Here is a 12,550-nt window from a genome sequence, read left to right as displayed (position 1 = left end):
AAAAAATCAAGTGAACAAATACTCTGATGAACAGAATAAACTGGTGAATATAATAGAATCAGGGGCATAGAAAAGGATTGGACTGACAATTCTCTGGAGGAAGGGGGTGTGGGAGGCGAGGGAAGAGACTGGACAAAAATTGTGCACCTATGGATGAGGACAGTTGGGGCGGGGGGTTAGGGCGGAGGGTGGGGTGGGAAACGGGTGGAGTGGAGCTATGGGGGGGAAAAGAGGAACAACTGTAATAATCTGAACAATAAAGATTTAACTTAAAAAAAAAAAGAAAGAAACACCAGTGTGAGAGCACATCAATCAGGTGCCTCCTGCATGCTCCCCAACAGGGGATCAAGCCCACAAGCCGGGCACATGCCTTTGACGAGGAATTGAACCAGCAACTTCCTGGTGCACAGAACAATGCCCAACCAACGGAGTCACACTAATATTTTAAATACTAGTTCATATTTCCAATCCTAATTGCAATAATCTGCATAAGATAATGGGCTACTGTGCTATCTATTACAACTCTATCACTAACTAGAAGAAATTCACTAGCCTGAGTAAATCAGTTAATTCTATGGAATTCAGCTTCCTCTTCCATAAATAGGTTAAGCAAGATAGACTTTAAGGTCACTTTTAGCTTTAACATTTTTAATGTTAATAACCTTCAAATTGTCTCCTCCTAATTCTCATTTTTGCTTTGTTATAATACAAGATTCTTCTATTTCTAACTCAAGATATAAAAGTCAGAAAGCAAAGACTTTGTAGTATATAAACCAATAAAACAAATGAATGTTTTTGTATAAAAATTATGATCATAATCTTAAAACAGAAAATTGCCTGACTTTATCGCTAAAACTTTTCTAAGATTGCCCTGGGTAGTGATCTTATCTCTATACTTTTCCATACTTCTCACTTCAAATATATGTGTGCAACTTTTATAATCAGAAAGAAATACAATCCATAAAAATTCCAAATATACATACCCTGTAGCCTAGTAATTCCATAACTTAGAAAACTATATGCACATCTGCACAAAAATAAATGTAAGCATTATTTTCAAATAAAAAAACTGAAAATTAAGGAAATGATTGGATAAACTGCACAATACCATACAGCAGTAATAAAGAGTATTGGCAAAGAGGGATTAACACAATACATTATGGAAGAAATAACAGGACACAAAATAGTGTAACCTTTTTTATTTATTCACACACATACACACACACACACACACACACACACACTATCCATTTCTGTAAGCACATAGTTATTTAACTACATAGAAAATGGTCTGTCAAGGACAGCCAAACTATTAACTGTAATCCAGAGGGGATTTTTATTTTATCTGAATTGTCTGGCAAAGCAACTACCTTGTATTCATTTGTGCATTATTTAATTTTTAATTTAATTTTTAAATATAAACTTCATTACTTTTAAACCATGCTTTAGTAAACCAATTCCTCTGAAAAGATGAGCAGAAATACCTACACTATGACCCATAAGAGTTCAAAAATTCTAATACTTGAACCCCTTCTACACATAAAGGACTAGAACAGAAAGCATTTATCAAGTTCTTAATTTGTGTTGGTCCATGATAGGTACTTTACATATGTTATCCCATTTAATCCTAACATGAGAATTACCATCATTTTCTTCATGAGGAGATTGATGTTCAGAAGTTAAATAACCTGGCAAAAGCATAGTGATATTATAAAACAAGATTAAGCTCAGGTCTGCCTAACTCTAAAGCTCAAGTATCTCTTAAAGTAAAACTAAAGTAGATGTTCCTCAATCTACCTACAACTGAACAACTCTACCTCAAATTCTTAAGCTTTCAAATGTCCAAATGATCTATTTTTAGCTCAATTAGAAAACATAATAAACTATAAAAAGTATTCTGAAATATACTAGAAGTTTGATTACAAAATGTGATTTAGGGAATAAACTACTTTTTAATATATGTATAAATTAAATATACATTACATGCTCTAAAAGTAAATCTCAGCTATCACAAAAATACTGCATTATGAGGATAGCTGTTGAAATGAAGTATTCTAAAGTTATCACCATCAAAAAATATTTACTATGATATTCACACTGAGCCATAATCATAATTAAGGAGCAAATGATTATATATATCACAGAAGTTAAAGAATCTAAGAGGAATGAAGAGAGACGAAAAGACCTAAAGAAGGACAGATGAGAAGTAATGCTGATGAACAAAAATCACATTTCAAATCCTCTGATATTCCCCTAGGAATTACTTCCAGAAGAGATTTAAAAGCCTCCTTTACCCATGCACACAAAAGGATCTCCTTTTAGCATTCTATCATAAAATATGGCATTGTTATGATGCAATTATGTACTATTAAAGTCTCCACTGGCGATTTAAAAGCTAATCTGGAGAGCTTAGGCCAAGACAAAAGCAAATGTTACTTCTTTCCTAGACACAGGAGAAATATCTGTGTTGAAGATCAACTTTTCACGTGCCCAGAAATCAAATCCAATTCATGTAAATAAAGTAGAATTGTTAGCAAGGCTGTTGGATGCATAATGCTAGGTATGCTAAAATAATATGAAGATTTTAATCAACCATATAAATACAGACATGAAATTATAGATTTTTCAAGATTATATCAAGATATTTAGATTATTGTAATAAAGTGCTCTGTAACATCAGTAAACCATTTCATTATGCAATAGTTTTCTAAAGTTTCTACTGGCAAGTAGAAACTCCTTTCCTATCTGCCTGGCTTTAGTCAAGGAAGTGCACATGCACCCGTTCATATTCAACTACGTATTCTCAGATCTTGCCTTTTGAGAAGTCATTCCACCTCACCACAACAGTAGTGTTATAAAGAACTTACTAGAAATATTTATTATATTAATAAGCACTAAAAAAATTGAAATTTCAAATTGACAGTCTATTTCCCTGTACATTGCTTTTTTTTTAATAATCCTTGACATACTAGGTGTAACTTAGTTATGTGATGAGAATACATTTCATATTCTTTTAATAAGTTACTCTGGACTTCACTAAATTTCTTAAGACAATTTCATTGTACTTATAACAGCAATTTGGATAAATTTTGGTATACCTTCCTAGGACAAATCTCTATCTCTATCTCCCATTTCTAAACTATTAAAAGAGAAATTAATTATAAACAAATAAAAATCTAGTTGTAGTAGCACTTGTTCTGTCACTAAGTGATTATATGATCGTGGCTAAGTTACTCCATTCTGAGTATCAGTGTCCTTGTCTACAAAATTAAGAATTTAAACTAGATAATATCCATAAATCTGCAGTTTTAAGACTTTTTAAAATTCTACTTTTAAAAAGTTTTTTTTTCTTTTCTTTATTATAATCACCAGTTCATTCTGTTCATCAGATTATTTATTCACTTGATTCTTAGATTCACTTGTTGATAGATGCATATTTGTTGTTCATAATTTGTATCTTTACCATTTTCTTCCTCTTCCTCTTCTTAAAAAGTTTCAAATAGTAAATCTCACCTCATCTGAAGAATCTAGTTGTCCCAATGTCCCTGTTGCACCTGCAAAACCTTTGAAAAGGAAAAAAAAAAGTTGCCCTTCATAGTTGTTACATAATGCTTTACTTGCTACATCACAATATCAAAAGCTAAGTTTTGTTATATTAAGACACCTCATTCTAACAGTTAACTTGGCAAAGTTCAACATTTATCTTTAATACATTTGGATCTAATACTTTATATACTTTATACTTTCAATAGGAAATCCCAGTGAAAACCCAAATATAATCATTACAAATGGTGTTTCAAAAATATCTCTATTTTTTTCCCTTTTTATTGAATTTATTTGGTTAACAAAATATACAAGTTGCAGGTACACAATTCTACAACCCATCATCTGTACACTGTATTGTATGTTCCTCATCCCAAGTCAAGTCTTCATCCATCACCATTTATCATTCCCCTTCTCCACACAACTCCCTCCCCTTTAGCAATCACCACACTGTTGTCCCTGTCCAGTTTTTTGCCTGGTTTTTTTCCTTTTTGCTCAATTCCTCCACACCTCCAAAACCTTACCCCAACCTTATTAGTTTTAAACTATGGTTTACTAAATTCTGGGCTACTCTTAAATATAACAACTGCTGCATTTTTTTACTAGTTAGAAACAGAACCTTAATAAACTAAACAAATTCCATTTAAGAAAAACGCTTTCAGCCCTGACCGGTTTGGCTCAGTAGATAGAGCATCAGCCTGCGGACTGAAGGGTCCCAGGTTCAATTCCAGTTAAGGGCATGTACCTTGGTTGCGGGCACATCCCCAGTAGGGAGTGTGCAGGAAGCAGCTGAATCGATGTTTCTCTCTCATCGATGTTTCTAACTCTCTATCCCTCTCCTTCTCCCTTCCTCTCTGTAAAAAGTCAACAAAATATATATTTTTTTTTTAAATGCTTTCTCAGCAGGCTAATCTATTTACTTTTGCTTCTAAATCTTTAAACTTTTATTACTTTCCTTACAAAGAAGGATACATTATTTAAATTTCTCCAATAATGAGAAAGTTTGAAGGGGGTTATTTTGTTTGTTTTAGTACAGAAAAGTTATCATTATCCAAATTACATATTTAGACAAACCTTGAACTGCCAGAGTGCTAGTGCCAGCTGATGGCTCCTGTATACCATATACAAGTTTATCCTCAGGATAGGTAAGTCCAGAGCTCTTCAAAGCTATAAGGTACTTTTCGTGACTTTTCTTTGCACAAGTATTTTCTCCAAGACCTAATATTTAAAACAAATTTAAAATAGGATTAAAATATTCCATTTGAAATATAAGTACAGTCAATTCAGTCACTAGTATATATATATATTATATATCTATAAATAGGTGAATATGCTATTGAAGGGAGAACCCTAGCGTGAATTATATAAAATAGTTTCACACCTTTTTTACTCATGTTTGGCATTAACAATCCCAGAATGCACAGCACATTTATAACAAATAATGAAACCTACTAAGTAACTGAACATCTAAAATATGCCAGAGATATATAAGGCACAGAGCAGGCAAAGATTAATAAGGCAAATTCCTGTCTTCAATGAATTAGTGTTAGAGAAAGACAATATGGTAAAAGACAATTATGCAGTAGACTTCATCATTTGGTTTGATAACCTTTGTTCTCCTGATACTGTGCAACCAACTTAGCCAAAGCAGAGTACTTAGGACAGGTTTCCTGGAGAAGATAATCCCTGGGTGAAATTTTAAAATATTACAACTGAAATCACTGTTAACTCCTGTTTTATTATCATATTTAAGGTATTAAAAGTATAATTTCAACAGAAGTATCAGTTAAAACTAATTTATTCCAAAAAATACTGAAAAGTTTAGGTTCTAGAATTGAATAATCCTAAAACTTTCACTTTAGCATTTCAGCTTATTAATTATTGCCAATTTTTCTATTGTTTTGTTTTTAATATATTATGGAAGATGGAATACTAGTAAAAGAAAACACTAATATTTAAGAATTCCTTAAAAGAAAAAATCATTCTCTGTCTGAAAGCCACATTACCATGGCATTTGCCACCTCTTTAGGCAGACTATGTATCTTAAATTAAGATCTCAGCCTCTCTGATTATAAAAAGATATGAGTTTCTTTAATATTTGCTGAGTTTTATTTCCTCTCTTTACTAGCCTCAATAACTACAATAGAACAGTTTTGGTTTTGTTTTTAAATCTCTGTCCAATCTCTTTGAGCTGGTATAAAAAAAAAAAAAAAAAACTCCAACACAGACTAAATAGATGGGAATTAAAAACAACCATAATTAGTTTGCAAAGAATAAAGAACTCATAACGTTCTATGTAAGAAATGACTAAATTTCTCCTGAATAATAAAAAACACACATTTATCTCAATGAGATAGATTTGTAATACCTTTTAGTTAACAAAATACATTTCATCAATCTCTCACAAGCCTGAGAAAAATGAATATATAAAATCTTATATGGTTTATGAGCATCTACCTAATCTAAAGCTAGCCTAATACAGTAGCCTTTCTTTGTACCACTATCCCCATAACATTCATTTCATTTCAACCACACTAGCCTTTTTTATTCCTTTTTTAAAAATAAGCTCATTTTCACCCATAAATATTCCCACATGTACACTGTATTATGATATTCTTTATATTTATCCTGCTTGGGGTTCTTTAAACATCTTGGATCAATAAGTCTATATTTTTTCATCTAATTTGGGGAATTGTAGTCATGATTTCTCCAAATGTTTTTTGTTTTTTTAATATATATTTTATTGATTTTTTACAGAGGGGAAGGGAGAGTTAGAAACATTGATGAGAGAGAAACATCGATCAGCTGCCTCCTGCACACCTCCCACTGTGGATGTGCCCGCAACCAAGGTACATGCCCTTGACCGGAATTGAACTTGGGACCTTTCAGTCCGCAGGCCGACGCCCTATCCACTGAGCCAAACCGGTTAGGGCTCCAAATGTTTTTTAATGCCCAATTCTCACTCGCTTGTCATGATATTTGGTCATCTTATTCTAATAGGCCCTTGAGACTCTGTTGTGTTTTCGGTTTTCTAGGTTAAATAATTTATTGATGTGTCTTCAAATTCACTAAGTCTTTCTACCTTGTCTAATCTACTGCTAAACCCACCCAACAAATTTTTCAATTAAATTCTTGCACTCTATAGTAATTTTCAGTTCTAGAATTTTATTATTTATGTTTCTTTGCTAAGATTCCTTGTCTCTTTGATCATAATTATTTGAACAGGTTTTTCTTTAATTTCTTAAACATATTTATAATAATTTCTTTAATGTCTACCTGCTAAATCCAATATCTGGGCTATCGCAAGGTCAGTTTCTACTGACTGTTTTGATAACATATTGGACATTGTTTTAAAAAAAAAGAACAGTTTATTTTTTAGAGAGGGAGAGAGAGAAACATGATGTGAGAGTGCAACAGCGATGAGCTGCTGCCTCCTGCACACCCTTTATTGGGGTTGGAGCCTCAACCCGGGGCTGTGTCCTTGACCAGAAATCGAACCGGCAACTTCCTCGTACATAGGATGATGCCCAACCAACTGAGCCACACCAGCCAGGGTGATATTGAACATTCTAATGATACATTATACAAGATTCTGGATTCTATTATCTTCCTATGAAGAGTATTCATTTTATTTTAGAAAACAGTTCAATTAATAGCCTGATCATGGATGTGAGGGCGATCTGGATGCAACATCTGTCAGTCACCCCATTCATTGATCGCCAGGGTTGATCGGGCTATCTGGCTGGCTAGGCAGGTGTCCCCCTCCTCCCTCACCATCCATGTGTGTCCCTCCCGAAGCTGCACGCTTGGTCGAAGAGGATGATCTTCCCCTCAGAGGAGAGGACCGGTCGTCAGTCACGAGTATAGTAGTAGCTGCGCTCCCCTGCTAGAACCTCCAGACAACTCTCAATTAATAGCCTGATCACCTAGAACTCATGAAGGTTTGGTTTAACACTTTTGTAAAGAACAGATCTGTGCAAAGCCTAAGTTTCTCAAAATGCCCTCTGAGCTGACAGGAATCATCTCCATAATCTATCTTCCTTGCAGATACTGTCAGGGCTTTAGGCTTCATTAAGGCTGACCTAGACCAGCCCTTACTCTAAGTTTGGCCTTCTGTCTCAGCTAGATGCCTGAGGTATTAACAAACTCCAATGTCTCCCAATACTACTTAACCAGTTTTATGTTGTTTATGGCATAAGGGATGGACTGACCAATAGTCATAGAGAAAAATGTCCTCTACCTGAAATCTAGTCCTATCCCATTACCACCCAACTCCCCTCACCCTTTGTGAAGCTTTCTCACCTTCACCATCAGTGAAATCAGTCTCTCTTTAGTATACACTTGTCCTACCCTTTCATAGCATTTACTACTTATGATTAGTCTGAGGGTTTTATTAATGTCATCTCATTCACTAGACTATAAGCTTTATAAGGGTAGAAATAGGATTATCAGGTTTATTAATTACCTTCTCTACCCAAGCTCTAATACCTAGCTCAAAGCCAAACCACACAGTGGATATTTAAGTATCTGTTGAAGAAATAAATATATCCGACTATCTGTAAATAACACATGATTAACAATAAACATGGAAATTATACTAAGAAACAAGACAAACTTCAATTTTCAAAACATGCTATTTATGAACCAGCATAAAGAATGCCATTTAAAATATTTACAACAAGATTTTTAAATAATTGATATATTTATTATACTATGAATTTGAGCTAAACGAAAAGTATAAAAACTAAAATATTTTATATAACAGTATAGTATACTATGTAAAAACATACTCAACAATTCCAAGTTTTAAAACTTAAACTCTACATTATTATAAAATCCTAAAAAAACCCAAAAGTTTAGAATACCAAAGATGAAAACATAAAATGGTTGTTGTTCTTGTTAGAAGGAAGAAAGAATATAGTTATGATTATGTCACATCCAAAGTTAACACCCTAACCGGTTTTGATCAGTGGATAGAGCGTCGGCCTACAGACCAAAGGGTCCCGGGTTCAATGCTGGGCAAGGGCATGTACTTGGTTGTGCAGGTTCCTCCCTAGCCTGGGCCCTGGTAAGAGCTCCTACAGGAGGCAACCAGTCGATGTGTTTCTCTCGCATCGATGTTTCTCTCTGTCTTTCCCTCTCTCTTCCACTCTTCCTAAAAATCAATGGAAAGATATCCTGAGGTGAGGATTAACAAAAAGGAAAAAAAAAAGTTAAGAGACCTAGGGTCTAGTCCCAACTTCAAAATAAATTAGTTATAAGGTCTTAAACTAGTCATTTAATTTTTAGGGGGCTTCGTTTCTTCATCCATAAAATCAGATATTCTTAATAACATCCAGCTTTATGAAAAAAAATCTACATTTTACTTTTAAGTTCTAAAATACACAATTTCTAATAAGTATACAATATAAGTAAACTTTAACATTCTTCTACTCTTACACTTTACTCACCAGAAGTCAGATCTTTGTAGTTCTGTTGGTTTGTCAAAACCTGAGTAAGAACAGACCGCATTGCTCCTCCCATTTTAGTTAGATCTTCTAAAAAGGAAATTTGAGGTTCCAAAAGCTGAAGAACTTTGCTAAGGTCTTTTTCTGATGGTACATCAGCTGCTAAAGAAAAAAATTAAACATTATAATTAACTTTGTTTAAAATATTTTGATAAGAATATTTCATTCATTTAAAATTATAGTGACTTAGATGACAGTATTTTATAATCAAAAAAGTTAATATAAAAACTCTATGTGGAAATTAGGTATCCACCAAGCACCCAGCCTAGGGTAGACTTGGTTGGGTATTCAGTCATACAAGAAAAGGTTAATGAGGAAAAAGATACCATAGGTATTATTTACTTTGTGTAAGCAGCATTCAATTTGAGGGCTCTATACTTCCAGATACATAAATGTAATCATAAGATCATTTCAAAATTATATAGTATTTAAGAAAAAAGTAAAACAAGACCAAAATCAAATACACTGTACAAAATTATGTCAGTTCTAAATTTAAACCTGTGTAGCAAATAACACATCCTCTATCATATTCCAAAAATACAGACCTGTATTAGCTGGAGGTCAAAGCAACTAACATGAAAAATAACTGTTTTCAGAAACATGAATGTTTTTACTAAAACAATTTAAAAATACCAGGCAATATATGTCTAGTAGAGATAAAGGAAGAAAAGGGAAACTTGCATAGTAACTGAAAAAGAATATTTAAGAGGAAAAGAAAACAAATGCTTTAGAGAAACTGAGGTCTAAAAGAAAGAAGCGAATAGAGAGATTTAGAGTTTAGCTATGACTGGTTAAAAGAAGAATGCATATAAGGGAGCTAACAGGGTCCAGTGTGCCCAGTAAAAAGGACATCAATTTCATTGATTAATTCAGCATCTACTTCATTATAAGCACTGAGAAACAAAACTAAATTAAGAGATAGTTACTAACTCACACCTAGTTCAAAGATAATCTGTGAATTCTAGACAATGATGAGTCCTGAGACCCAAACCGAAAGCCTTACTTTCTCAATAGAAAACTAATAGTATATGTTATTCATGTTTATAATCTCCCCCAATGACTTATACAGTTAAAATAGTAAATATTTAAGTAACTTTAATTTTTGGTTCCTAAGAGCTCTAACACAAGTTCTGACATTGGTCTGAGGATTGTAGGGTGAAATGAAAATGGAATTCAAGGCAACTGTAAAACCACAAGATCTCTGAACTTCCATTACCACAGATTAGATCATTTGAAGTCCGTTCTTTAATTTTAAAGTCTTTTTTTTCACACAGACACAAGAAATTTATACTAAGCATAAATAGTTATATAGAGAGGAAAACATCATGAATCTAAGTTCATAAAGTTTATCTTAAGACAAAAAAGTACTTCCATTCATTCCTTTATGTTTTCAACAATGGTAACAGACAATTATCAAAGCTATGTATCTACGTTATCTACCTTTATAACTGCTAAACGTCACCATAGGAAAAAATAAATATAATGTACTTTTGTTTGAATTATTATTGAGAAATTGTACAGAAGGCAAGTTCAATAACCCAGATGGTCTCCGGTTCATTCATTCCTAAGACAAGAGTAGTCTGGAGCTAAATCAAAATAATATTTCTTTCTGTATTTTACAAAACATACTCTGAGAAGAGTAGAAGTATTTAACAAAGGATTGTATAATTTGCTAAAAATGTAGACATAAGAAAGGGTTCGCTCACAATGAAGAAAACATGATAGTTTTAGGAATAATAAAGATACTATGTGATATTTCTTCACACTTAAAGGATGGGGGAGATACAGAAGATAAAAATGTGTGCCAAAGTTTCAAATTAAATCTAGGATTATTTATAGCATTAAATAATTTAAAACCTCTAAAAGTAATGCAAAATGCTGTCCCTTATACGACAAAAATGCAGGTATCATTAGAAAAGTAAAAAGCAACAAAAAATTAATAAATTTGTTTTATATCACTAGTGGATATCTGTAATCCACAATGTCAGACTGAAAACTTTAACAGACAATAGCTAAATCCAAATATTTAACTAAAGTATATTTAAAAAGATTATGAATAAATCTTAAAAGGTAAAAAGAATATCTATAATTTGCATGTTTCTTTTCTCTTTTTAATACTATCATATTGCTTACACCCATACATTCTACCAGAAACATGGGAGTGAGCCATTTGACTCTCTCATAAGTTCTTATATATGGAGAGGAACAAAAATATATAGACCCCTACAAAAAAGGGGGGAGGAGGGCAAATCTATAGACAGATAGCTATAGATATTGGTGAAAGAGTAGTTTAATCTTCTAAAAATCTAAGTTAAATTCAAACTTTTCCAGGACTTCTTAATTCTGCTCTATCACAATATAACTGCAAATAGAGTCACTTTAACCCTATAAAATGATTATTTCCTCATATGCAAAAGGCTGATAAATTTTATCAAAACCATCTTTGATCACAGGAACACACAGTGCCCAACTGTGCCAACTACAAGGTTACTGAATTTATATTTAGTGTGTTTTTACTTAATATTTCACAGTCTCCTCATAAAAAATATTGCAAAAATAAGATATCCGAAAAAACTCACCTGTTATTAATGCTAAACTTTGTTATCTGGAATTTAAAAAGAGTACTAACAAAGAAAAGATTAAACATACCTGGCTCATTATAGCCTTCTCTTAAGTACTGAATAAGACAAAAAATAAATCTTGGAAGCACAAATTCAGACATCATGAGTAAGTCTTTGGGGACACAAGGGATATTTGAACTTGATTTAATTTGATGTCTTCTGCAAAACCTATAACATGAAAAACAAAAAAACAATTAATAGTGATGTCTTATCTGCCAAGAATATAGTACTTCTATTTACAATATCCATAAATGGAATGCAAGCCAATATCAAAGCCAATGTATTCTTCCTTTATAATTTTTAAGGCACCAAGTTAAAAGAATTTATAGTTTTAACAAGTCTTTAAATTAAAAAATGGTATTGAGAGATATTTCTTCCTAACAAAAGACCATACTAATTAAGTTCCCACTAGAATACAAAAAGAAATTCTCATTACAGAATTTATATTTTTAACTGCAATTTATTCATTTCAAGTACTATTTTATTTCTTATATCCTTTATAAACCACTAATTATAAATTAATCATTTCCCAAGAATTTGCATTCCTTAACTATTTCTAACTTTTTGCATTAATGAATAAGCGATATAAAAGTTGAAGTTTTTTGACAAAGGAGGCAAGAACATACAATGGAGTCAAGATAGTCTCTTCAATAAATGGTGTTGGGAAAATTGGACAGATACATGCAAGAAAATGAAACTAGACCACCAACTTACACCATACACAAAAATAAACTCAAAATGGATAAAGGACTTAAATATACGACGGGAAACCATAAAAATTCTAGAAGAATCCAAACGCAACAAAATCTCAGACATATGCCGAAGCAATTTCTTCACTGATACAGCTCCTAGGACACTTGAAACTAAAGAGAAAATGAA

At 32.7% G+C, this 12,550-nt stretch overlaps 1 protein-coding gene across 1 annotated transcript in view; it reads right to left on the bottom strand.

The window, feature by feature from the left end:
• Window positions 1-12,550, bottom strand: part of UBR3 (ubiquitin protein ligase E3 component n-recognin 3 (putative)) — a 178,186-nt gene that overhangs the window by 130,897 nt on the left and 34,739 nt on the right. Inside the window, exons 2-5 of the mRNA XM_015565769.1 lie at window positions 11,700-11,839; window positions 8,994-9,152; window positions 4,618-4,761; window positions 3,514-3,563 (exon numbers count right to left, since the gene is read on the bottom strand). Coding sequence (XP_015421255.1) covers window positions 3,514-3,563; window positions 4,618-4,761; window positions 8,994-9,152; window positions 11,700-11,839 — 493 coding nt within the window. The remainder of the gene's footprint in view (window positions 1-3,513; window positions 3,564-4,617; window positions 4,762-8,993; window positions 9,153-11,699; window positions 11,840-12,550) is intronic.

The sequence above is a fragment of the Myotis davidii genome, unplaced genomic scaffold, assembly GCF_000327345.1.
Source record: "Myotis davidii unplaced genomic scaffold, ASM32734v1 scaffold59, whole genome shotgun sequence".
Classification (NCBI taxonomy): Eukaryota; Metazoa; Chordata; class Mammalia; order Chiroptera; family Vespertilionidae; genus Myotis; species Myotis davidii.
The sequence above is the reverse complement of the archived record's forward strand: the minus strand, read 5'-3'. Positions and strand labels throughout refer to the sequence as shown.